Raw genomic sequence first — 27,806 nt, 5'->3', positions numbered from 1 at the left:
CCCAACCCGCCCCCTTTCGCTTTCCACTCAGGCCGCGGCGCGGGCACCACGCCCCGGCGCGGGGAGGATCCTGGGGCGCCGCGCCGCCAGGCAGTCAGCGGTGAGGGCGGGTGGCAGCCGCAGCGCGGAGCGGGGGCGAGACACCGATACCGATACCGGGCCCGCGCCCGCCCCGCCCCGCTGCTGAGGCCTGCCGCCATCTTCCCCTCACGCCCCGCTGGTGACGGCACGAACGGGCCGACGGCCCCCTCAGGTGAGTGTCGGCGGGCGGGCGGGACGGAGGGCGGGGGACCGCGCCACGGAGGGGCCGGGAGCGACCCGGCGGGGAGGGGCTGGGCCGGCTGACCGCGCAGGGCGGCGTGGCAGGGGCTGCCGCCGCTGCGCCGTGAGGTGGGCGCTGCCCGGCGGCCTCGCCGACCCTGGGGCCGCCCACCTCCGCGCCCCGTCGCTGGCGTGCGGGCACGGCCGTGCTGCGCGGGGCCTGCCGCCGCTTCCCGCGCTGAGGGGAGCATTGCCCCGGCTGCCGGCACGGCGTCTTGAGCGGCGGCGACGCCCGACCGCCGCCGTCCCTTTGTTGTGCCATCCGCAGGCGGTGCGGGTGGGCTGGGGTGCGGGCGGCCCGGGCCAGCCTGGCCGCGGTGGCCGGCGCGGTGCGTGCCCGGGCCCCGGCCCCGGGGCGGGCGAGGCGGCGGGCGCGGGGTGTGCCCTGTCTCCGGGGCCGCTTCAAAGGAGCGTCGGCTCCTCTGCGGCCCTGTCTGCCGCTGGTGCTGAGTTGACATTCCCGAAATGCTAATTCAGGCTCGGCGCTGTGTAATTAAACAGTGCGGTTGTTTTGAACTCTTTCACTAGCAGAGGTGGATTTCGTGTGGAATCGCACGTGAAGAGAAAAAATTGGTGCAAGTGGGGTTTTTTTAGTCAAAATGTATTCATTTCTAGTCTCTAACTTGTTTGGGATTTTTATTTTTCTGCATTCTATTTTCACTCTGATGTGGAAGTATTGCATAATTTAATGTCACCTTTTTGGAATTCATGATGCAGAATGCTCTGGGTAAAGAGTGTGTGTATTGTAGCAGGGATTGATGAATGCAAAGAGCTCTGCTGGTCACCTCTAAAAGCATGGTGAGATAAGGATTACTGTGGTGGCTCTAAAGCAGCAGCTGATCTAAGCAGAGTAAAAAAATGGATTACTGAAGGGCAAGCCAGTGAAAAATCTGTGTGACGAAGAAAAGGCTAGTATGTAAGAGGACACTTATTTGCTGTATGTTGGAGTAGAAAAAGGTTTCAATCATAGAGTTCAACTGTACAAAGTTTAATGAAGGTTTTCTATTAAGGGCTTAATATGTTCAATATAGTTCATTTGAAATAATGAATCGTGCAATCTCTTAAGGTAAAATGGGTGTCAGTGAGTTGCAGTAACTGTTGTGGGAATCAATTGTAATAAAAAATTTGGCCTATAGACTTTTTTTCTAAATTCTTTTGATATAGAATAACTGGAAGATGATTGAGGGCACATCAGAAATGGAGCCACTAGGTACTGACTGGGCCCCGAGTACCCCGTGGGGTCTGTGTAGGCGGAACTCCGGAGTGGCCTCTGGGCAGGCCCCAGAGTCGTATGTAAGTGACTGTGGGATGGATTAAAAGGTGAAATAACTTTATGCAAAACAGCTAGCTTTTTAAATATGTATTACTTCTTCACATTTGGTTTTTCTTTGACATATCTTACCAAGATGCTGAGGTTATGGATATGCATTGCAGCTGTCACTGAAGTCAGTGAACCAAGACTTCTAATTAGGCATCGCTTCTCCCTTTAAGCGTATCACTGCTCTCTCAGTATGATACTTAAGATTTGAACTATAATATTTCTTTCTTCTATTTCTGAGTAGTTTAGATATTTTATATTCCTTGCCCAGTTTTGTGAATGCATATTGTACGCTATTGGCGAGTGATCTATTTCAGATTATAAATAAACGTAGGAATGACGCTTATTTTAGAATTTCACTATTTATTTGTTTTCCAGAATATTAAACCTTACTTTAACTTTCTATCATGTGAATGCATATACATTTTAAATTTCTTCTAAGGGAGGTAACTTAAAGAGAAAGACTATTTAGACACTATTTTTAGACACTTGTGGTTTATAAACATTTTCCTGAAATAGTATGTTTATATGCATAAGTATATATATATATATATTTAATTTTTTTTAAGAATTGTTTTCTATGCTTATAACACCATGAGAAGATTCTTGCCGTTGGCATGTTCTTAGAACATGAGTAAGAACAGAACAAGAGTGAAACCTCTCTCTGGAAAATTTAGGAGTAGATAGTCTATGTTCCAAAGAGCTTGTTTAAAGGACATCTTGTCCATTGAAGCTACAGCGAAATGATGTGCCAGGTTTGTGGCAAGAAGTTGTTTTGTTTTGTTTTTCTTGATGTAGATTTATTAGGAAGAAAACAAATTTAAATACAGAACCAGGGGAAGATGACAAGGGGGAGTGGACAGGAGAAAGAAAGGAGGACAGGTGTGGAAAAGTGCTGTGCTGGATAAGATGAAATGGTTGCAGCAAAAACCTGGTTGGTAGAAGGCACCTGAAATGTTAAGCTCTAATACTCATTTACTTTCATTTATACCTCAAGCTAATGCTGTGCTTCAATCATTCTTGATTATTAGTGCTTGAGCTGATCAGATTGTGACGTTATGTGCCATATGTGCTGGCAGAAAGCAATATAGTGGGATGGACCAAAGATGCAGCTTTTGAGCTCTAATCTTGAGTTTCCCTGCTGTTCTTTGCTTTTTAATTATTATTATTTTTATTTATACACATACCACTGAATGTCAGAAAAACTGATACATTTCATGGGGGTGATGTGTAAGCCTATGTATATTTATAATTTCATGATAGTGTTACAGTGCTGCTTATTATTTTGACAGCATAATGCTTATAAGAGAAGTCTGAGCTCATCAGCCTAAAAAAATCAATTAAGTGAAAATCTCCTCTAGTAGGTTTACCATTCTTTTCAAGCTATTAGTGTTGTTCTGACAGCAAATGCACACTAAATTTTTTCATAATATTGTTAGTGTATGAGCTTATCCGTGTACTTCGACTCTTCTTCAGAAGTTCAGTATCCAAACTGTGTTTGGATATTATATTATATTTTTCTTAACAGGACCCCAAAGGTGCTGTTACTAGTCCGATATCAAATATGGAAGGTGGCAATCATTCTTTATCCTAATTTATATAGGCAATATAAATAAAGTAAATTAAGTGTTAGAATTGGCAAAGGCTTTAAGTTCAGGACAAACCTGTTCTTTTAAAACTACAATGGAACATGGAAGACAACTTCTTGCAGATGCTAGATTTTACTTAATGTAGAGGTACTGTTAAGCAAAGTGCTGAGTATTATGCTCATTTTTCCATCAATAGATTATATAAATAATTAATTTTAAGACAATCTTGAAGCTATGTAGGGTGGCTTCCTCTTTGGACTTGAGTCCAGTAGATCCAATTGAAAAGAAAGCTAGACTTGGTGTTCCTTTCTTCAAAGGGAGTGTTAGTCTGAGTTTTTCTAGTAGTTTTCTGATGGAGAGTCTCAGTATAGCTTTGCCTAAGTTTTACTTTATCTTTTGGCAAGGAAGTTAATTTAATTTATATAAAAACCACCAGTGCCATAAAGCATAATAAATAAGAAATGCAAATGCATTAGGTGAGGTTGGGAATTAGGATGTTAATACTAAACTGCTGGTTAAATTTGTGTTGATTTGTTTTCCTTCAGTGTATAAGAGTAGGGTTGAATTTTTCTCTGGGATCAAAAATCCATATCCGTTTGCCAAAAGCAGAAGTTGAAACAGTGCTAAAATGTAAGGAAAAAGCATCTTTCTACAAGTTCTGGCTTTGGATTGGTGTGTCTATCTGCTTTCTTTCCTGCAGCAAAGCATTCTGCAAGCCAGATTTTAATTTTTTCCTTTGACTTTACTAGCTGAGAGTGGGTGCATCGTCTTTGGGTGTGTCTTTCATGAGACCCATCAAAATACTTGGTGATTGGAGTCTTCTGTGACTAAAATCAGAATTAAACCCAGCCATTTTTAAAAAGAAGTTAGGCCATTTCATCTGGCACAATTAGGTCTCTGTTGTTCCAAAATAAACTATGCTGCTATAATCGAATGCTTTCCCAGTCAAAAGTTCTGGCAAAAACTTACTTGGAAAAAAGTTGGCATACAACTGTGAGGAAGATGGAAAACTCGGGGATTTAGATTATGTAGTACAAAAAACCCTCTTATTAATGCCTAATTTTTGGTATCCCTTCAAGTTCATTGGCTTATGATCAGTGAGAAGTTTCACGGGAGTTTTTGTCTCTTCACCTCTTCTCCAGTAAATAATTAATTTCTTGTTAATACTTGGAGTGTTTTATTTGGATTATTCAGATTATTATATCTGTTGTTTGATTTCTTATTACCAGTTTCTGTGCATTTTTCCTAATACGAGATAGATAACTAGCTTATGGACTCCAGTCTTCCAAGGCCAAGGTATCTGGAGGCTGCGTCATCTCTTCAGCTTGTCTTGGGAGTTGCGTTACCTGCAGCAGGTTGTCTTTCAGCATCGTAGTTGCTAGATTTCTGCATAAGTAAATAGTTGTGTGAGGGAATTAAGAAGTATTTTGATTTCCCCTTTTGAATTCAAAGGGGGAGCAGCTAGGGTAACTGTAACCTACTGCTGTGGACATCCTGCTCTGTAGGGTCATCTCCCTTTATTCATTTTTCTGATCACTGTTACACCACTGTCTCTCCTTGTTCCTGGGGTTATTGCCTCCTGCTGATGGTTCATCACTGATACTGGCTTCTTCTCTGTTCTTTGATGCACTCTTATTATCAATTTAAGTCAGGTTAAGACTTTGCTACTGCCAGAAAGCAAAGCTCTGTCAGTTCCTTGTGTCAGCATTAGAGCCCATGTGTCCACAGAGCAAATAAATGTTTAACTTGTGCCTGGGTCAGAGGAGTGGTCTGGCTAAGCATACAGCTCCATTGTGGGTGCCGTGAAGTGGCTGGGGATGTGTGGCTGAGTGCAGAGGTGAGAAGAGGGACCACCCCTTTCTGGAGTAACATGGGCTTAAATTGAGTTTCTCCTGATGTGAAATTGCACTCTTGTAGCCGCTAGGTTTTTTTGAAGAGCTCCCGATGAGGCAATGCTACGTGGCTTGGCTGTTACAGGGTTTCTCCCCATGTCCCCAGATAGTTTTCAGCAGATCAACTTGGGAGCTACAGCTGTAAAGTCTTTCTAAGGTTTAAAAAAAAAGTTGAACAGCTTTTAAGTTCAGTCAGACTTAAGGAACCATGCAAGACTTAGCCAGAAGCAGAATTTATTTTAGGTTTCCTAAGAGAAGTACATGCTACAACTCTCATATCCTTGGAGGAATTGTGTTGCAAAAGGAGCTTGGATGTTGTATCCATGGGAGCTTTAAACAAGCTGACTGCTGGCAGCCAGAGCCTTGGCCTGTCACTGCCCCAGCCGCATCTTCCTGCTTTTCCTTTCTGCTGGCTGGAGAGCTTATTAGACTGTTGAGCCACTTCAGCACATGAGTTGGTGGAAAAGCTAACCCAATAACAAAAGTGAGGAGTGTTAAGGAAGGGCCAGGAACACGCAGCTGGAGGTAGGTGAGTGAATGGGACTTTGGCAGTCAGTGGTCAAACTAGCTTAGGCCACCTTGGGTTTGCAGCTTTAGATTCTTCATAAAGCATATAGACAGATATAGGTGTCCTTAGGAAGGAAGAATGGAAAGCATTGGCTTAATTGCCATACACTAGTTCAAAAATAGGGTAGGGGGAGACTGCATTTTTAGTGTGCTGTGCTTTTTGTATGTGTTAAAACATTATCTGTAAGATCTCTCTAGAGAATGACATAGAACTGGCTCATTTTTATGCTCTTTGAACTTCAGTGTTTGCATTCCAGAAAGGAAAATTTTACATATTGCAGACTTGGTAAGCACAATATTTTCACACTGCAGGAGGACTGATTTCTTGGTAGATGTGTTTATGTGGACCCCTATATATGCATAGGAGAGAAATAAAAAAGATGCAGATGCATTGTTAGGTCTTAATTGTGTCTTCATAATCAACCTCTTAAAATCAATTTCCTAATATTGTCTATTTCATGTTTGTAATGCTACAATATTCTGTCTTGTAAAACTGTATTTTTACCTGTTTTTTTAGTAGCCAACATTTGTTAACCAGGCATAAAGTAAGGTATGGATCATAGCTAAAATTCTCTCTTTTTTTTTCCTTTTAGGCTGCCATCATGACGGCTGAAGAAACAGTGAATGTTAAAGAAGCTGAAATAATTAAACTAATACTAGATTTTCTGAACTCAAGGAAACTTCATATCAGTATGCTGGCGCTTGAGAAAGAAAGTGGGGTCATTAATGGCCTGTTTTCAGATGACATGCTTTTTCTAAGGTAGGACTTCTTTCTCTGGTGCTTAAATACCACATATCTGAAAACAGTTGGACTGTGATTCTGTGGGCATCCTCATGCCAATAAACAGGAGGCCTTACGCTCTCATCATATTCTGCTTCTTCCTGATCCCAATTCTGTGGTCCAGCTCTGAAGTTAATGACCTCCTTCTTTGAGGCACTTGAAGATACTGACTAGGCATCATTAACATAGGTTTAGAATTAGAAATTTTTTTTGTTTGCTTGTTCATTCATTTTAACTTTGTTATTTTTCTGGCATGCTAATGAATTGAAGTGGGAAGGGGTCTTAACAAGTGCCAGTGTCAGCGCAGGGTAAGTTGGGGAAAGCACGTGAGCAGGAACAGGATGGGAGAGCAAGACCTTCTGTTGGCAACAGTGATCTGTCATTATCTGCTTACCATGTCACATGGAACTGCATGTGTAGTTCATTGACTTCTAAAATAAATAAAATATTTTGACAATATTCTAGTGCGAAGATCGAGGATGAGTGGAGTGGTTTCCAAAGCTTTTTGCCCAAAATATTGTCTGCATTTCAATATAATACCTAGATGTCTCTTAAAGCTAACAATATGAAAGGGGACTCTGCTATCATCAAGGCATGAGGGTTGCTGTGATTTACCATTCATGATATTGCCCTCAATTATTAAAAGGATTCACTGTAGATGCACACGAGTTTTTTAGCCTTGCTGTTTTCTATTTCATGCCAAAGGTACTTGGTAACTTTGTAGAAGCATGAGAAAATAACTTATCCAGCTGTTCTTAAAACATTAAAAAATATATTTTTATCACTGAACAAGATGGCTTCCCTTTTGTTTAAAATTATGGATATTGGAATAAAATGAAAGAACAACTAGAGAAAGATTAATGTTAATCCTATTTGTTTGTTTAATTCTTAGCTTAGTTGGAGTACACATCTAATGAGAAACTCACCCCTTCCTTGTAGATCTGGGCCTTTTATAGAGAACTCTGTGTGTGATATGAGGGCATCCACCTGTGCAGTCTAGCCCACTGGACTTGGAGTTGGAGCTCTTGTGCTGGCATAGTTCCTGCCAAGCTGTTCCTCTTACGTTCTTAATATGGGAGTTGTGTGTTTCCCCCCCTCTCCTTATAAAATAGGCCCAGCAGTATTTATACAATTAACATTAACTCATTTTTAAGTTCGCTTTCATTCTTCAGGATGTATTCATTGAATTCATATATTTATTCGTATTCTTCAAGTAAGATTTTTTTTTTTAAATAAGAATTAGGGGTAAAGCAGGAGACACAGGACCATTTTGTCCTCTTTGTGTGATATTAAAGGTAATTAATATTTGTCCTTCTTGTATGCAGTTATTTTTACAAAATATTGAGGAAGGACTTGGATTTTGCTCTTATTACTAGTCACATCGGACAGTCATCTTGGCATCTGTGCAAAGCATTAACTTTTAAAAACTGAAACAGGCTGATCACCTATTGTGTATTTAAATGACTGTTGTGGTTTTAAATGAGCTGCTTACTTAGAAAAAAGAAGGATGTTCTTGTCCAGTGAAATCAAAGGAGTGACTCTTTCTTTTACTAGGCAATTGATTCTTGATGGTCAGTGGGATGAGGTTCTTCAATTTATTCAGCCTCTTGAATGTATGGAAAAATTCGACAAGAAAAGGTAAAATAGAATGTATGTCAGAGTTCAATTTTTTTGAGTTGTGGAAAATACATAAATTTCTAAGTATTGTATATGAAAGCAGTAGTTCTAAGTTTTTTACCTTAGTTTTTGTTTTTTCTAACCTGTAGACAGTTCCTAAAGTGTGTGCATGTGTTGTTTTTTTTTTAACTTAAACTATGAAAAATATGTGCACACAATCTGTAATGGGTTTTCATTTGCCATACGCTTTAGGAAAATGGTGCATGTTTTTATATTTGGCTGCTCTGTCATATTTCTATTTAAGAAATTAGTATGATTGCTACACTTTTTTTCTTATTAGCCTTCTAATATTTTAAATGTAATATTTCTAAAAGCAATAATTGGAAAAAGACATTTCCTGTTTAAAATATAATTTTGTGGTTACCAATTTGTTAAAATTTGGGATCAGAGTTCCTTGTCATTGCAATTTCTATGCTGAACTCAAAAATCATCTGTAAAATACCCTGCTTGTCTCTAAAAGAATGTTTACTGCTGGATCAAGATGTATAGTATTTCACTTCTCACCTGCAGATTTCGTTATATTATAATGAAGCAGAAGTTCTTGGAAGCCTTATGTGTAAACAATGCGATGTCAGCGGAAGATGAGCCTCAGCATGTAAGAATTGTCTCTGTTTTGGGAGGTTTTTTGTCGTCAAGAAGCCTCTTGAGATATTCTGATTAAAGGCAGAGCAGAAGCTCCCAGCACCAAATACACAAATTTTAGCTATTACCAAATGGTTTCTTAAATAATGGAAAAAATAATTGATATCCTTTGGAAATGAATGTGGCTCCCAGATCTCAAATAGAATTGTGTATATAAGGGTTGCTTGAAATTTAGCAGTGTAGATCAGTGACCATATGCTGTGTTTGTGGTCCTGATCCTGGGATTTACTTTATACCATTATGCTAAAGTACAGGGCTCTCTCTTTTTTTCAAAAGAGTTCTGAAGCAAGCCTCAGAATTACGGAAATTTGTCATAATCAGGACCAGGTGAAAGATTCCAGTTTGAATTAATCTTAATTTCTGTTGCCTTTAGAGAAAAAGGACACAGTTGTTTCTTTGGGGGGAACAGATGTGTTCACAAAGGACTGATTCAGTTAAATGTGCAAACAGCAGGAGTTGTGAACTTAGGTTTTCAATATGGAAAGAGACATTAACTCAAACTGACAAAGAAGGTGTGCAGATAATGAAATTAATTTTAGTTTTTCATTTACGTTGATGCAGGAATACCAAATTTCTAACAAAAATGTTATGAAGTTAAAAATGAAGAATGCCAGTAGTTTTAAGACAATTGATTTCATTTTCCAAACGGAATTGATTTTAATTCTCTGTCCCATTACACATATGTTGTACTGCAGGGTCTTCTCTTGAAACTGTAGAGAAAGCTAAAAGTAAGTCTTTATTTATAGTTGTAAGGAAAAGGTGTACTATTCCTCTAATCACTCAATCTGTATACTGTTACTAGATAGTAGAGGAAAAAAAATCAGATTTATGTCCTTTATTTTTTGTTTTGAATGTTACCAAATGTGTTGGCAAGTTGTGGATGAAAGGCTGCTGTATTGAGCAGATGTTAGATAACATGGGTAAGTGGGGTTTTGGGGGTTTTTTGTTTTTTGGGGTTTTTTTAATCTTTGTAACTAAAAATACCAAGTTATGTGTATTTAACATGGTTCTTGGCTTTTAGCTATCAACAAGCTTTGTACTAAAGCCCTCTATTCATTTGGAGGTCTTATCTTCTGAGAACTTTTTGAACTTTAACAGTTTTGATTGAAGAAAAGAAAATCTCAATATAAAAGACTCGAAGTTGCTAATCACTGGAAACTAGAGAAACCTAGAAGCCTTTTATAACTTATGCCAGTAGCTTTTCATAGACATAAAAAAAGGGAGAAGAAACTTCAGTTGGCTTTGAGAATGGAAGTAACCTTCTGTGCTACAATAGAATTGAAGCTGTTTAGCTACAGGTTTAAAATTTTAAGCCTATCAAACCTGCAGTGACATGAAAGTTCCATAGATCTGTAGAAAATGGGACTGGGGCTGATTTCAGGAAGTCAAAGTATCCAGAAATTTGGCTCTGTTGCAACTACATTTGCATCAGCAATTTCGGACTCTATATTGTATACTGTTTTAATTAAAATATAAACAGTAATAGTAATAAAGGAATTATAGTGGAGAAATTCTGCTACTGCCTGTTCTTCTTCAACTGTTTTATTGTAGAAACATAGGTACTACAAACTATTCTGTTAATGTTGATATTTCTGTAGCTGGAATTTACAATGCGAGAGGCTGTACAGTGCCTACATGCGCTGGAAGAATATTGTCCCTCTAAGGAAGACTATAGTAAACTCTGCTTGCTACTGACGCTGCCTCGTTTGACCAACCACGCAGAATTCAAGGACTGGAATCCCAGCACTGCACGGGTTCACTGCTTTGAAGAAGCCTGCGTAATGGTGGCAGAGTTTATTCCTGCTGATAGGAAACTGAGTGAGGCTGGCTTCAAAGCAAGTAACAATCGTTTATTTCAGCTTGTAATGAAGGGATTGCTTTATGAATGTTGTGTGGAATTCTGTCAGAGTAAAGCAACAGGAGAAGAAATCACAGAAAGTGAAGTCTTGCTGGGCATTGATCTCTTGTGTGGTAATGGGTGTGATGACTTGGACCTTAGCTTATTATCATGGCTGCAGAATCTGCCAGCTACTGTTTTTTCTTGTGCTTTTGAACAAAAGATGCTTAATATTCATGTTGATAAACTCCTCAAGCCTACAAAAGCTGCGTATGCTGATCTTTTGACACCTCTTATCAGCAAACTTTCTCCTTATCCATCATCCCCAATGAGACGGCCTCAGTCAGCAGATGCTTACATGACCCGCTCCTTAAACCCTGCCTTAGATGGGCTGTCGTGTGGATTAACAAATCACGATAAGCGAGTCACAGACCTTGGGACCAAAACTTCTCCGATGTCGCACTCCTTTGCTAATTTCCATTACCCAGGAGTACAGAATCTCAGCCGAAGTCTCATGCTTGAGAATACTGAGTGTCACAGCATTTTTGAAGAGTCACCTGAGCGGTAAGAGCAACTGTAGCTTTATTTTTACCTTGGGTTATGTTGCACTTTATATTACTGGGTTCTTTGAACTGGTATATTACTGGTAACTTTGAACATAATTGTAACATTGAAACATAATTGGATTGTTTAAATTCTGTTGTAATTAAAACTCTGTATGCAAGGTGTTTTCTTCCTTATGCTTTTTTGATTGAAGTAGATTTTCATATTTGGTTTTGAGCCTTATGGATTCAATCTGGACTTTCTTAAAGTTGAAATCCTAGCGTAGAGCACAAATATGCTCTGATTATGTAATAGAGTCTAGCTAAGATTTGCATTCAGTATTGCTGAATTCTTTCATTCCAGATAAATAAATGGAGGCGGTGGAATAGCTGTAACTCCATCTTCTTTCCCCATCCCATTCTGTCCTCAAGTGTCTAAATTTTGGTCGTCACACTGTAAATGATTAAGTATACTTCAAAAATTTACATATAGAAATAGTCCCAATGAAGTCAGTGGAAATGACTATATGCCATCATTGTAGCATTCCTCTATCACTTAAATTATTACAACACTAGTCCAGCTTAAATATTTACTTACTATTTTCCAAACCAAATCTGAATAAGGTGGCTGAGTTTTTTTTTTTTATCGGTCTTGGAGATAGTTGGGTTATGATAGCGGTGAACGCTATTAATAACTTCTTTTAATGCAATGTAGACTGCAAAACTGACTTCTCTCCTTCCTTAAGAACTAAAGCCTGTATCAAAACTTTGCACTTCTTACCTTCTGAGAGAAAAGTCCTGGTAACTAGGAGAAATGGTACTTGTCAATTAAGACCTTACCATGTTTTTGCTTCGCCTTTATTTTGATCAGCAGTTCTGCCCCTTTCTAAGTGTTATATCCATGCCTCTAGAAAGCAGCTGCCAGTTTTTTTGGCTCTTAGAGAACCAGGTGGGTAACTAGCACTGTACTTGGGTGGACAGGCCAGCAGAGAATACTTCTAGTATCCTCTGTGTTGTTCAGTCCTGGCTGCAGATGGTGACATTGTCTCGGCAATATCTTGTATCTTGGGTTAAGGTAAAGAGCAGCTGTGTAACTAAACTCAATGAAAAGCAAACAAACACCATCTCATACTGATGTCAGTTCACCAATAATAATGGAAATTTTTGCACTAATGTATGTTGTAATATATTCTCTTAATGCTTATCTTGAAAGGAGCTATTTCGTTTGATTCTAAATGATCCACTTTAAATCTTTGGTTTTACCAGCCTCTTCACAACTGGAGTTTTTGTGGATAGCTTAAGTCCTATGGGAGTATCTCTTGAGTTCCATTTTTAAAAAGTGTACCTCCTGAAGATACTAATGAATTGTGAACCCTCTAATTTTACTCATCTGTATGCACAAACCTTAACATTTGTGCGTGTAGCCCAGGGACCAATGTTAAAACTGATTTTCGAAAGTTTTTTGCTTCCTTTTTCAATTTTAGTATACTGGAATAATTCTGCACCAATAGAGTTATCTTGTGGACTACATAAAGTGGTAAATTGCTGCAGTTTTTCTTTGTGTAGGTGTTTGCATGTGATGTTAAGTGAAGTTGATAGATTTTAACATGTTTTTTCATTAATTAATACATCTCTTGAAGGTTAGAATTAGATTAACGGGCCAGACCCATAGTTTTCAAGAAGGCATTACATTTTTCAGAAAAAATCAAACTTCAGATTAAGTGTCCAACTTAAATGGCAGTATTTGCAAGGGTGGAAGCTAGGAAGCTGAGCTTTATGTAAATCTGGCCCTTGCTTCTTCTTGCACATGACAGAAGTATGGTATTTCTTTTTTAAGTTGTATACAGCAAGCAATTACTTGTCTTTTAGTCAGCTAAGTTACTCTTGTTATTATACCCAAAAAGTTCAGAATAACTTCTTAAAGAGCTTTGCTCCAAGTCACTGAGTAAAGAGGATTTTGTAAGTTGACAAAATTGAAGATGGGAATCCAAGGCTTTTAATGTGTTCTGCACGCTTACTGATTGCTAAAGCATTTTGGAAAGGGTTCCGTGCAGAAATACTTACATGGTACAAGAACAGAAAAACCGATATAAACATTTTCCTGTGTAGCACTTTCAGGAATGTTCAAGCTGATGGGTGTAAAGTATAGTTCAAATTTAGATTGATAGTGGTAATGATACTAATACCTTATAGAAGACATTAGCCACATAGTGTATCTGAGACATTCCATGCACATAATTGCTTTGAAAACAGGAGATCTTGAATAACTTGCTAGTTAAAGGGTATATAATTCAAGTGTAGGGATAGAAAACGTGGAATTTGGATATCACATGGTGGTAAGGCTGTTTGGAAAATGCGGGGACAAAGCACACTGTCTATGCTTTTTGTTTGCTAGGGGTGTTGTTTTGTTTAGTGCAACCTATTGCAAGTGGCATTTTTTTCCTAAGCAATATATTCAGTTTTATGTGACTTAAGAAGTTTGCATACTTGTGTTACCAGATTTTACTCTAGAATGTTATCTTTCTCTACTTACCAGGTGATTTTATACTCTTAATTTTTCTCAATTAACCTTCTGTTCTCTTCCATGTTGCTGCAAGAAGTGATACTCCTGTGGAGCCACAGCATCCCATCAGCAGTGAGACTTTATGCCAGAGTTCAGCTCCAGAAAATGAACCAGTTAATGGAGCACAGAGTCAGGGATCAGCCAAACAAGAGAAAAATGAGGTAGTGGTTGTTTGTTTAAAAATAATGAGGCCCTTTGAGCTGTGTTCTGATCACTTCATAATGATTTGCCTTTGTGTTGAGAACTTCATGCATGACAATGGCTTGCTTTGAATCTTGTTTTTACAAGATGGTGAAAATACCATATTGCATCTTGTATAAGAAACTACTCTTTTTTTTCCATTGTATAAAGCTCTGCTGTCATTTAAGTCTGTAATGCAGCTGATTAGTTTGCCTTCTCACATCAGCAGTGTTGCTAAACTGTTGTGTATATCTTAAAAACAAAAACAAAACAAACTTTGCAATACTCAAAGCCAGCAATGTTAGGTGAAACAATGCTTAAGAATCCTCTTAGTATTTTAGCAAGGAATCTGGCATGTAGCTTGCAATTTTTGGTGTTAACACCAAGTTTCATAGGTCATCTTACATAATTTTGTCTAGGACACAGAGAAATTAAAATTGGATAATTCCCTGGTAACTGTATCTTTGCCATTCAGAATCCAGTAGCATAACCAGTTTTTGGATTAATCTTTGAAGGCTCGTGCCTTGACTATCGTTCTTTTTTTCCTTTTTTCTCCTTTAACAGCAATATGGGGAAAGTGAAATAGTAGTTCAATACAAAACAATGAAAACAGTTACCTATTCTATTCCCTTTCCACAGTTTTTACATATCTGCCTCTTAATTCAGTAATGATTAATAACATTGAGTATGCAGTCTGTTTGCAGACTCCAGTTTGATTTTCTTAAGTAAATTTTTGTCTTGGCTTATGACATCTGTATGGTACTGAAAAGCAGTCTAGTCTTGACAGGGCTATGTTCTTGTAGACTCGGGATACTTGAGTGAGGCAATGGGGCCTACTGGAGGATTAACAAGGTCCTCCAAACTTGAGGACTTCACTCCCCTCAAGGACTTTGCTGAGTAACTTCTCTGCTGCAACAGTATTGTGTGTGCACATTGGGAAGAAGGGGAGGGAGTAGAGAGCTCAGCTAGACGTATGACAGAGCAGGCTTCAAAAGGCAAATGAATGGACGCAGAATTTATAGGAGAGAATGAAGACAGGAGATGCTGTGCTGTAGGTGAAGATGTTGGCCAGACTATTATACACAAGTAGAAAAGAATGTAGTACCCAGTCCAACTTCACCTTGTTTTGTTTTCCATGTCATAGTGGTATATGTGTATACCTGTGCGAGTAAGAAATTCTTTTTAAGTTTCTTTTCATAGCTTTATTTTTGCATTGTTCCTGGAGGGGTTCAGTTAGAAGCCAGAGTTCATAGAATAGAGCATCTGAGCAACATATTTTAGGTTTAGGTGTTGAATTCTGTATTATTATTAGCCAAACTAAAGGATCAAAGGATTGAATCCAATTGCAGCAAACAAGTATCAGTCATGGAAAGAAGTATAGACAAGAACATACCTGTTGCTTAGAAGGATTGTAACCCAGTGACTGGGGAACAGTTCACGTATTTGAAATATAGAGAATGCTTTCTGGACTGCTGAAGATAACTTCAGAGTTTCTAAATTGCAAGTATTCACCTCAGGTGGAGAACTTTTTACAAATGCAGCAGAGCTAGGAAATCCATTATAAACCAAAAAATTATTCTGTCAGAGGACACAGAATTATAATGCAAGTGTTTTTATTGAGAAGAAATGCAAAGGCTCATAGTTACAAAAAAAGATCCTCTGCATTAATTGTCTGAACTAATGCAAAGTTATTAGGATGTCCTTATACAACTTAGAATCACTAGATGACAAAGATGTCACTTTTGAAAATCAAAAAATAATCCACCAGGTTTCTTTTACCACTTTTTCTTTCCTACTAGTTTGGTAAATGCGCAGTTAAGGTTTTTTTTCAGTGTTGATATTTTGACCTTGGACTACAGTTCTTTTGGTTTTCTGTGGGGTTTTTTGTTTGTTCATTTTTAACTTGTTCTCAACTGGTTTATGATGGTATCATTTGGAACTAGTGGCACAGAGAGAAAGTGAAGATCAGGGAATGCAGAAGGCAGGGAGGCCCCGAGGAGCTGGCAGTGTGGGAAGCTAAAGATAAAAGGGAAGAGACTATGAGAAAGGAAGCTCAAGTACTTGTGCTTGGTCCAGAAAGTAAGGAATTGTAAAGTTAGAACACGGTACCAGTTTCAAGAGTAAGATGGAACACTTGGATAGACCACTTCAAGGTTGGCTACTGGGAGAGGTAAATCTGCTCTGCAGACTGATGGCAGAGAAGTGTCAATGTGGCAGAAAATACTAAATTTTCAGTGACAATATGACTTGGAATTTGGAATGTAGCTTACACTGTTTTCTGATTTTTATTTTCAGTTTCCAATCACCTATTTGTTTTGATGTTAAGTAATACTTTGGAAGTTTTGTAGGAAAGAGGCATTTTCTGAATTAGGGCAGAACTACTTCAACAGTGAATAGTACACGCTGGCAGCGATTTCCTTTTTTAATATATAAATTGTATCTGGTTTTAGGGAAGAACAAAAGCACTGCTCCTCAGAGGAGAATCTGCTGGCCTTTTGATGCTTGTATTGAAATAACGAACCAGAGAGTGAATATTTAGGTTAAATACCGCAATTAACTATTTAATTTTCATTAGTAATTATAATTTCTTTTAAGCTTCGTGATTCAACAGAGCAGTTTCAGGAATATTACAGACAAAGACTACGTTACCAGCAGCACTTAGAACAGAAGGAGCAACAACGACAGTTGTACCAGCAAATGTTGTTGGAAGGAGGTGTAAATCAAGAAGATGGAGCTGACCAGCAACAGAATCTTACTGAACAGTTTCTTAACAGGTGGGGGGTTTCCTTGCTTCTCCCTCCATCCAATCCTACCCCTCCAAGTTCTCATAATGACCTGTTTTGGTGGTCTTTTTTTTCTTGTCATTTGTTATTAGATCTATCCAGAAGCTAGGAGAATTAAATATAGGTATGGACAGTCTTGGAAATGATGTACAAACACTTAGCCAGCAATGTAATGGGAGCAAAGGGAATGCATCTACCAATCCAGCAAGTAACTTTACATCACCTTCAGATGCTAGTCAGAGGATAACAACTGATAGCCAAAATGTGAATACAAGCACTCCTCGAAAGCGTGGATCAGCTAATCAGATACCCTTTCCTGAAGAATCACCTGTACAGGGGAATCAAACGTAAGTTATGTGAGACTGTTCAGGACTAGAAATGTCCTTCTTTTAGCACTGTGGGAGCTGTTCGTATTTAGTTTTAGTTACCAAATGAATTTGTCATTGAATAGGGGTATTTAGCTCATGATCAGTGTTTTCTGTATATTTTTATAAGGATTATAAAATCCTTTTTTTTTTTTTTTTTTGGCAGCACATGTGAAATAGTGGTTATTTGTTATGGTTCACATTTAATGCTTATTTTTAATTCAGACTTTTTATTCCATCTTATATGTATAGTTATTCTTTATTTTGTGTTCTAAGTTTCTGAAAGCTTTTTTATTAAATACAAACTAGATGGAGAGAGAGGCAGGGTAGAGTAGAAATTGGATTTCTTCAGTTAGCTAAAGGTAGTGCTGACCTGAAAGCAACAACCATTTTTCCATGTACGTGTGTATAAACGTTTATGTGTATGTATGTTATGGAAGTGAATGCAAGTTAAAAATACTTGTTTTCATTGTTCAATGCCTGGAGTTGCTTCAAAAACAGCAAACATGCAAAGATTACAGTTTAATGATAAAGAATCGGACACACATAACACTTGTCCACCACATTAGTCAGTTCTGAGTATGACTGAAATGGTAACTTTAGTCCAAAAAATATTTACAAACAAATCTGTCCCTGCTCTTGTTTTTTCTGTCTTGTTGTGAATTTAAACTCTTCACCGAATCAAAACAGTGTATCAGAACGTGCTGTCACTCAGCCACAGTTGGAAGACTCTTCAGGGAATTTAACTAGGACAAGAGGTGATGAGGTGAGTTTTCTTACTGTCCTTTACAGTTTGTGTTTTCACAAGATTCAATGTTTAATCCTGAGTATGTGACATCCTTTCATTGTTAATAGATATTTAGAATGAATTTTGGTTGATGCAGTACCTACAGAATCACAGAACCATTGAGATTGGAAGGGACCTCTGGCGACTGAGTCCAAACCCACTGCTCGAAGGGTCAACCAGAGCAGGCTGCTTGGGGCTGGGTCCAGTTGGGTTTTGAGTATCTCCAGGGATGGAGATTCCACAACCTCTGTGGACAACCTGTTCCCAAGTCTGACCACCCTCACAGTGTTTTTAAAACAACAACAAAAATTAAATTGAATTTCCTATATTTCAATTTCTGTCCATTGCCTCTTGTCCTTTCACTGGGTACCACTGTTAAGAGTTTCGCTCAGTCTTCTTTACTCCTCCTGTCAGGTATTTATATACACTGATGAGATTTACACACACACAACCCCTGAAAGGCCTTGTGATCTCGCAGCCAAACAGTTCTGGCTCTCTCAGCTTCTCCTTGTACAACAGAGGTTCCAGTGGGATGTCTTTTACAGCCATTGTTTCGTGTTCTCCAAGTTGAAACTTTGTGGGACTCCAGTTGGTATGGTCTGATTTTAGGGAAATAGCTTTGCAATAAGTATATTCCAAAGTTTCTGCATCAGATAAATAAAAATCAAAACTTTAGAAAGGTGGTGATGAAATCGTCTGGAGGATGATGTAATAAAGCTTAGCATAATTTAATGATAACTTTGTGTTATTTACAGGGTGAAAAGCTGATTCTTATGTTTAGTATTATATTTGTTTTATAAACTGTGTTTATGAATTGGACTGTTTTCAGAAGAATGCAGCTTTGTTCCCCTTACAAGTTTCACACAAATCAAATATGCTTACACAGAAATAAACTGTAATATCATGCTTTTGAGATGGGCTGTTTAGAAGAACAAAAGCTGTTGGAAGCCTGGATGGAGAATGAGAAATGTTAATCTAATGTTAGCTGTAAGAGTGAGTTGAAGAAAAACTTTCTGAAGTATGCCATTCCTTGACCTGGAGTAGCCATTGTTTTACAAATTTGTGATTTGAATAGTTTACCTTGGTGCTGCTACTTATTAATACTTTGGTACAATAGTTTTACATCATTCAGCAAAACAGTCGCATCCACTTTTACATCTCCAGTTTTATGCTGAAGAACCTAATTTGACTGTTACCCCTCTACGCAGGATGACAAATCAAAAAAGCAGTTCATTTGCATTAATACTCTAGAAGACACACAAGCTGTCAGAGCTGTAGCCTTTCATCCCAGTGGGAGTTTGTATGCTGTTGGCTCCAACTCTAAAACTTTGAGAGTTTGTGCCTATCCAGAAGTAATTGACCCAAGGTAAGAAAGCTTGTATAATCATTTCTTTTTCTGTAGCATAGCACTTCTTTCTCCAGTAGCTACCAATATCTGTACATTTCATACCTGTATTTTGTTGTCATAATAGTGCAAGGCTTTCCTTAGAAACCTGAACTGCCAAACAAAAATAAGAAGATCTGTTGACGAATTTGTGTATTTGTGGGCTACTTCTTTGCTCTCTTCCATTACTGGCAAGATGCATTGCTACAGTACCACACCTTTCCTTATAAAAGTGTTATTTTTGTCTCAGCAGGTGGGCTTTTCTGTGTTTACTGTGATGGCTTCTGCTTTTGATATTCCAGCTGTAAAAGTTGGAGAAAGCATGTGTCAGTTCCCAAGCCAGCACAAGCTGGGCTTCATGAGATGCAGTTTCTGGCAGGAGGACAGACTTAACAGTAGAGAAAGCAGTACCTTCAACTTTTACAGCAAAATTTGCCAGAGCATGTCTATTGGCCCATTGTTACTATAAACATTGTTTTCCTGATACTTCGGTTCCTTGACCGGAAAAGCACTATTTGTGGTTTACTGTGCACCTGGTCTTTTCTGGTTTTGTTCTACCCATTTTTTTAACAGGAGGGGGAAAAATATTTTTTCACCAAGAGATAAATACTGCCATCTCAATAACCATCTCCTTTTCTCTGCTCCAATTACATTATCTCCCTGGAGTAGGGCAGAAGTGCAGGCATCTAAAACATCACAATTTCAGAAGGAGCTACAAGTACGCACAGTGACTTTACCTGTGACACCTTCACAGTTTAGGACTCATGTTCAGGCTTCCAAAGTGTTCAAAAAGTAATCTGACTTTTTTTTCTTCTCCTCCTTAAATATAATCAGTAAGATAGCCTTTGATGTTTAATTCCAAAATATTTATTGCCGGTGTAGGAAACAAAAAAGTTGATTTCTCTGATACCCAGTGCAAGCCAACTTGCTGGGCTTGAAGCCCAGACAACCTCCTCCTGATTGGTAAACAGTGCAGAACACTTTCAGTGGAATGAACACCTCCTTATTGGCTAACTCTGCTCCCACACAACTTATTCTAACCATTGGGAAAGGTTAGATTGACTCTGCAGCCTTAGACTCTAGTTACAGTGGGCAATCTGATGTGACAAGTGACGTAGTGCACCTGGATATGAAAGGAATACTGAGATTTCCTTAATTCTGAACTTGTACTTCTTTGTTTTACTGGGTTTTTTCACTATGCTTACAGTCTGCCAAACATGTTTCATCATGGGATTTACAAGTCAGCAGAAAGATTACATTATCTTAAAGATATCCATATTGTAACAACCTGAGTCTAGACACACATTCAGAATTTTTCGTGTTTTTCAAAAAGCTGTAGTTGTGTAGAGTATCTGGTAAATAGCAGGTGTTTAATTGTACATCCAAGTTTTGTTGGGATTTTTTTAAGTTCTTAAAATTGTCCTTCAGACTGATGTATGATTCAGGACAGGTTGGTCTTGTTTTGGGTTGTTGGTTTTTTTTCTCCTTTCTCTAAAGGTATAACAGTAGTGTGCTTTTTTCACATGCTTGAGATTAAACACTGCTAGATACACATTACAATTCTGCAGATGTTGCTCAAATAATCACAGTGCTTCCACACAGCTGATTGGCAGCATGTGGTCTCTGTGCTGGGCAGGTGCTCCCACATCCTGACAAAGTCAGTGATTCTCAGCTGCTGCCTCCACCTCTTAACAAATGTTGTGAATCCAAACTCGGAGTGTGATATACGGCATTAGCCATTTAGGAAGCTCTGTAGTGTGTGTTGAATGGTGATTCTGATTTAGGCTAGTCTGCCATGGATTTCCTCCCTGGCAATAAAATAAAATTTAGCTTCCATGTAGACTTATTTTAGTATTCTTTACTAGAGCTATGTTTATCTCAAAAGTTTTTTAATCAGATTTAGATGTTTGTCTTCTGTTTTTTTGCTCTGCCTCTCTTGTTCAAGTATTTATAGTATGGTTTCTGAATTTTTCAATAGCAATTTAATTTGAATTTCTGTTGTTGATGTTACTGGAGTTAATGTTGATGGAGTTGGATCTTTATCTTAAGCACTTTATCTTAAGCACTTGACTAGTTCCTGCTATGGGAACAGAGAAATAACATTGTAGGAAATTAATTGATTGAAATAGAGGAAATGTACATCAATGGGACTGTTCCTTTTATTTCAGCCATGTGTAAAGCTGATCAGATTTCTGGAATAAGAATGTATGGTATGTTTAGATGCTCTGAAGATTCCTGCATTAACATACAATGGTGAATGTGTCTTTCTTGGACAGACTGCTGTATTAGCTTTTCTAGTTAGATGAGTGAAGCTTTGAGTCGCCTTATTCAACAAATAATATCCAATGCACACCTCATAATGATGAACATGTATGAGTGTTTTCTTTTGTTTTATGGGTGTTTTTGTTATTTGTTTAATGGCCAAAGAGGAGACAGTACTTGACTGCAGCATTTTTCTGTGTCTTCCCAGGTAGGGTTAACACAGAAGCATTTTTCTTGATCCTTTAACCACTTTAAGTGCTTGATGAGTCCCACTCATTCTGACAGCAATGATGGCATAGACAACAACTTTTTTGATGAAATAGCAGGCCTCAATTTTCATTGTTACAGTACTACTAAGCACAACAGCCCCAAACATAAGTATATAGAGCCCAGTCATACAATTATGCTGTCATACCAAACACAATCCCCCACTAGGGATTATGTCTGGTGGGTGGGAAACTGGAAGAGAAACACCTTCCTGCATACATGGAGGTTACACAGGCTTCTGCTTTCTTCTTTCAGGAATCTGGATTTTCCAACCTGCAGCCTCATAGTTTAGTCCCAGACCCAGCCTTTATCCATGCCAGCTGCACTGGGTGCTACCATAGATAGTGTGTGCCTTATGAGCTTGCTTGGCCTGCTGTTGCTTAATTGAACTCAAGCACATTCAAAAGTGGCCACAGGATCAAGATGTTGAAGTATGAAGGATGTAGAGGAAAATCCCACCAATTTAGGACTCTGGGGATAAGGTTTCATTGTATGTAGCTAGTAATTACTATAATTTGTCTGTATGTACCCTTTATAGATGAAGGGACCGCATAAGTTCTTTTTGCATGTGCAGTCATAAATACAATGGGAACATGAGGAAAAACTGAGAAAATGGGATGGACCAGATACTTTTGTCTTGTCTTAGATCACATGTATATGTTTCAATGCAAACAGTCATACCTATTTCATGTTACCTAAAGTAATAGGAAAACAGTATTTTCATTTTAGAATACATTGTTTTCCTTACAAATAAAAGGAAATGGGATATTTTTCTTCTTTTTTTTTTTCAGTGCTTATAATACTCCGAAACAACCTGTAGTTCGCTTCAAAAGGAACAAGCATCATAAGGGATCAATCTACTGTGTAGCCTGGAGTCCCTGTGGACAGCTGTTAGCTACTGGTTCTAATGATAAATATGTGAAAGTACTGCCTTTTAATGCAGAAACTTGTAATGCAACAGGTAGTGTGTGTATTTAGTTTAAAGAATATATTTTCAATTATTTGTCCAATATTTGGCAAAAACATTCAAATAACATTGATTATGTAGTTAATAGGTTTTTGTTATTTTTATTCTAATACTTTGATTAACTTAGTCTCTTTTCCCTTTCACCATCGCTGTAGTCTCTGTCCAGCAGAGCCACTGAGGTGCTGGGAATTATCGTTTGGGTTCTGTTTGGTTTGGGTTTTTGTTTGCATTTTGGTTTTGTTTTGCAAGACTCTCTGGTATTGTGCTGTCTTTTGGTAGATATCTTTCAGGTATGGTAAAGCAACCAGATGTTCTTACCAACTCTAGTTCTTGACTGGCAGTTGGAATTTATTTCTACTTCCAGTTCTCCTTTTTGTTGCCTAGTTCTGTCATCTTCTCCCCCATCTTAGAAGTCTAAGGCTTCTCTCCCAGCAAATACTATTTTCCATGCCCAACCCTCCTAATCAATACACTGAATATGGCTCTTATCTTTCCTGTTTCGAACTTAGGCTGTCTGTTCTATGTGGTTCAGTGTTCTCAATGATCCCTCCTGGCAGAGAAAGCATTTTTAGTTTACCATAGTTTAAAAAAAGAAATAAATGGACTCTATAAACCTTGACAGGAATTGGCCACGGAAATGGTCCATGTACCTTTTGCACAGCTTTAGGAACTGTAGGAACCTAAGCAACACTCAATAAAAATAAGATACTTAGAGATTTTATTTGAACTCTAGTAACTGAAATGGAGTATTCTATGGAAAGTGCACAACAATGTTTATACTTGGTAGTATACCCACCCTTGCCTAAAATATTCTGCATTATCACTGTAGCTGCTTTAAAGATTGCAGCACTTAACAGTGATAAACAAAGTATGCCTCATTTTATTCCTTGATTTTTAAATTTTTTTAGGACCAGATTTGGAGTTCAGCATGCACGATGGGACAATCAGAGACCTTGCTTTTATGGAAGGCCCAGAAAGCGGTGGTGCTATTTTAATAAGTGCTGGAGCAGGAGACTGTAATATTTACACAACGGATTGTCAGCGAGGACAAGGCCTGCATGCTCTAAGTGGTCACACTGGTATGTATGTTGTTGCTTCTCCCTCGCGCTTTTAAAGTCTGTATTATATTCTAATAAACTTGTTTTCTTTAATGTATTTGTGTTTTTCTTTCTAGCAAGACTTTTTTTTTCTCTCCAAATAGCTCTTGAGGTATTGGCAGGGGAGGGCTGTTAAGTTAATAGAGAGAGTGTATGCTTCATTCTAGAGAAGATGCAAAGCTGGGTGTTGCCTTACACTGCTGGTATTTTAGATCGTGCAACGTGCAGGTTTTTGATAGGACTCTTAAATTTATGAATGCAAAAATATAATCAGAACTGTAATATTTCATTATTTGATTAATGATATTTAATCAAATAAAGAAGTCTTCTTGTTCACAGGTCATATTTTAGCACTTTATACATGGAGTGGCTGGATGATTGCATCTGGATCCCAAGACAAGACTGTAAGATTCTGGGATCTGAGAGTGCCAAGCTGTGTTCGTGTTGTGGGAACCACGTTTCATGGAACAGGTAAGACTTGCTATCAGGCTTCTTATCATTCTTGTATAAAAATACACTTTAAAGATGTCCAAGTAGTATAGAGTGAATGTAAGGGGGTTTTGTGTCACAGAATGGAGGCTGGGCTTTAAAAGAAAGAAGTTGTGAGGATATCCTTGACTCTGTGTTGTTTTAAGTAACATTTCCTTTCAAAAGTTGGCTAGCTTTTTTGCCTTGTGACTTTCAAACAGACCACTTCCAAGTATATTAAAATAAAGCAAGACACAAGATAATTGTCTCAGAATCAAAGGATGGGGTGGGAAGGAGCAGCCATTTTTGCAAGTCGTCAACATACTCAATAGAAATCTGCAAAAGGATTCTTAAGAACCACTTGGGTTTGGATTTGTTTCTTGAAACCTTGGGGGAGGAGGGCAATAAATTAGAATTGGGGTGGGGGAGAATTCTTTGCATTATTCTACATTATTTCATAAAGAGTGACTTTCTTTCCTGTGATGAAACAGATACTTTCTCATGCAGCTGTAGTAGTGGCTTTGCTACCATTCCAGTGTGACCTATGGCTTCAGAGTTTTAAGTGCTAGACATAAACATTTTCTTATTTTAAGGTAACTGTAGTTAGGTATGTTCACCTTAAATTTAAGGCCAGCATTTGGTATTCTTATACAATGTATATTCTTGCGTAAAAAAAAAAAAGTTGGCTATTTGCACAAATGTACATAAATAAATGTGTGTTTGTTGGGTTTTTTTCTCCTGTAGGAAGTGCTGTAGCCTCAGTAGCTGTTGATCCTAGTGGCCGTCTCCTGGCTACAGGACAAGAGGACTCTAGCTGTATGTTGTACGATATTCGAGGAGGACGAATGGTGCAGAGCTATCATCCTCATTCCAGTGATGTTCGTTCTGTTCGCTTCTCTCCGGGGGCACACTACTTGCTCACAGGATCATATGATATGAAAATAAAGGTGACAGACTTGCAAGGTAACATACTACAAAGGATACTAGGTTAATTTTCAGTTTGGTGCTTTTAGTATTGAAGTTGTAAGAGAACTTGGTTCAAAGTTCACATTTTAGTTTAAAAGGGGAAAAAGTAGTAGAGCTTTGAAGGGTTTGAAAGGTGTATAAATGTGATTGTGTTACAATTGGCTGGTTGTGTCGCTAAGAATGTAGGCTATCAACTAAATCTTGTTTGGGGGAGGGGGGTGTGATTATGATAAAAGAACTAATTAACACTGTTGCCTGATGAGATGGTTGTTGCTTTCAGGCAGCAGTCATAAAATTGACCCTTTAAAAAAAATTAAAAAGTATTATAATAATAATAATACTTATTTTTATTGGGAGGAGTTAAGAAGATAGAAGATATTGGGTATGTCTAATTGACTTGATTTTCTTGGACTATTAAATTTTAATCATATTGTTTAAAAATTGTGAATACCTGTATTTTAAAGTTGAACTGTGCCCAGTAATGCCTAAAAACCAAAACACTGGGGCTTTGTGTTATATTCTATGTGTGTGTGAGAGAGAGAGAAGGGTCAAGTATGCTTCATAAGGTAAAATACATATGTAAGCTTTAACCAAACAAACAAAAAACCAAGAAAAATCCAAAAGCCCACCCCAAAAAAAAACAAAGACCTGGGATATAAACTCATGAGGTGACTAATGACTTCTGTTCTTCTGCCATAGGGGACCTCACAAAGCAGCTTCCTCTTATGGTGGTAGGAGAGCACAAGGACAAAGTTATTCAATGCAGATGGCATACACAAGATCTTTCCTTCCTGTCATCTTCTGCAGACAGAACTGTAACCCTTTGGACCTACAATGGCTAGAGTGCAAACAAAGGCAACCTATGCAGCTAAAGCACAGAGACCTGAGACTACAGAACTGTAAAAACAAAGTAATAATAATTAGGCATTGAGAGAGCAGCAGTGGAGCAGGAGAGTGTCTTATGAAGAGGAGGGGCACTTGTCACAGATTTTTCTGGTTTCTAGGAGGTCTTGGTGTTTTTAGTATATTCTTTTGCAGTGCTTTCAGAGTCTTCCATGTGAACTCATGCTGCTGTGACCTATTGTAGTCTTGTTGCCAAAGTCTTTGAGGAGACCTCTTATGTTGTCAATGTGCACTCAAAGTAACATGAATGACGTGTTTACAGTTTGGTATTAATTGCATTCCTTGGTCTTTGCCTCCAGTGAGAATTTTATAGAGAAATTTAAGTTGAACAACACTTTAATTAAGTCTGTATGTAACTAGTTCCACACACACGCATAAAAGATAAATTAATTCCGCTGTTTTTTCAGATTTATTATATTCATCACCTCTCAACAAGAGGTCAAACTTTATAACATCTCCACAAGTTCATCTTTTTTAGTAATAAATTCTGAACATTAAAGGTGACTAGGCAGTAACCACATCTTGATTATGGTCCATTATACAGTGTGGAGTTTTTTTATTTTCATCTAAACGGGGGGAAATGTCACTCTTTTTACTATGTGACATTGTTTTGAACAAGCTAACATGTTGGAGGGGAAAAAAGTAAAATATTGATTATTTTTTTCTCTCTGTAGAAACATAAAATATTTTACTTTTTGAATGCAACAGAATACCTCTGTGTATAATGTACTGTAGAAAAGAGTGGATTGGCAGCAGTTGTCACAGTGAGCTTAATGGCTATCAGTTTTTCAAGTAAAAGGGATACCATTAATGCTATAATAGAAACCAGCATGGCTTAAAATGCTATGTCTGCATGATAATTTAAGAATTAAATTGTTTAAATTCCCAGTTCAGAAGCTTATCTGAATTTCATTTCTTGCACTGTTTATGTATGGGAAATTGCAGTTTTATTTCTACAAAACTTTAGATTCTAATGTTTATGTATTGTTATATTTTCATATTGTACAGTTCCTTTTACTTTTTAAAATATAAACCTTAAACATTAGGTTATTTATTTATTTGAACTGCAGTTAAGTTTTGGATTCTCTTGGTTACTAAATTATATGTGCACTGTAGCGAGCATTTTTAACTATTGTATAAAAGTGGAAAGGTAACTATAGAAGTGTATCTGTGCTATAATTTCAATAAAGACCTCCAACACCTGCAGCTCTCTCATCTGTTATTTTGGATTCTTGGTTTATAATTCCTCAAAGCAACTCGGATACTTAAACTGTACATCACAATCTGTGGTATGCCTAGAACTATAAAAGACTTTAGATCTTTGATAGCATTTCCGAGTGCCTGATGTTGCACTGTGGTAAGTAATAATACAGTAGCACAGAGCTGAAAATCTGTTTATTTTTCTATATTAAACACAGAGGTTAAGGTCCTAATGCTGCTTTGGAGAAAAACACGACTTCAAACTATTCTGTTCTTCCAGTTTTCTATCTGTGGTCAAAGCTGGCAGACTATTTTTTATTAGCACTACAAATATTTAAATACTGATTTCCTTAACTGAATTTTAGTACAACTTGCATCTTTACAGAGAGGATCTAGTTTTATGTCTGTCATTTTATGTGATTCTGAGCTATTATTATTGTTCCCTCGC

The 27,806-nt window shown here is 38.1% G+C and overlaps 1 protein-coding gene across 5 annotated transcripts; it reads left to right on the top strand.

Moving 5' to 3' along the window:
• On the top strand, nucleotides 1-27,358 carry WDR47 (WD repeat domain 47). 5 transcript variants are annotated; one of them, XM_072867437.1, is made up of 16 exons: nucleotides 1-253; nucleotides 1,486-1,614; nucleotides 6,281-6,447; nucleotides 8,023-8,106; nucleotides 8,656-8,740; nucleotides 10,386-11,188; nucleotides 13,767-13,890; nucleotides 16,505-16,683; nucleotides 16,785-17,039; nucleotides 17,748-17,823; nucleotides 19,053-19,210; nucleotides 22,549-22,718; nucleotides 23,633-23,803; nucleotides 24,161-24,292; nucleotides 25,034-25,252; nucleotides 25,955-27,358. In XM_072867437.1, exons 2-16 carry the CDS (start codon nucleotides 1,498-1,500, stop codon nucleotides 26,095-26,097), a joined length of 2,883 nt encoding a protein of 960 aa, XP_072723538.1. In that variant the 5' UTR covers nucleotides 1-253; nucleotides 1,486-1,497; the 3' UTR covers nucleotides 26,098-27,358. The 5 variants fall into 5 exon arrangements, with proteins under 5 accessions (XP_072723538.1, XP_072723536.1, XP_072723539.1 ...); XM_072867435.1 differs by having other exon boundaries at nucleotides 13,764-13,890; XM_072867436.1 differs by lacking the exon at nucleotides 1-253 and adding an exon at nucleotides 687-894 and having other exon boundaries at nucleotides 13,764-13,890.
• The last annotated feature ends 448 nt before the right edge of the window (nucleotides 27,359-27,806 follow it).

The sequence above is a fragment of the Ciconia boyciana genome, chromosome 7 (assembly GCF_034638445.1).
Source record: "Ciconia boyciana chromosome 7, ASM3463844v1, whole genome shotgun sequence".
NCBI classification, from domain to species: Eukaryota; Metazoa; Chordata; class Aves; order Ciconiiformes; family Ciconiidae; genus Ciconia; species Ciconia boyciana.
The sequence above is the reverse complement of the archived record's forward strand: the minus strand, read 5'-3'. Positions and strand labels throughout refer to the sequence as shown.

Coding starts and splice junctions, on each gene's coding strand:
- WDR47 (XM_072867435.1), top strand. CDS start 1,498: ATGATTGAGGGCACATCAGAAATGGAGCCACTAGGTACTGACTGGGCC. Junction 11,189..13,763: donor TTTGAAGAGTCACCTGAGCG/GTAAGAGCAACT, acceptor TGTTGCTGCAAG/AAGTGATACTCCTGTGGAGC. Junction 23,804..24,160: donor TGCTCTAAGTGGTCACACTG/GTATGTATGTTG, acceptor TCTTGTTCACAG/GTCATATTTTAGCACTTTAT.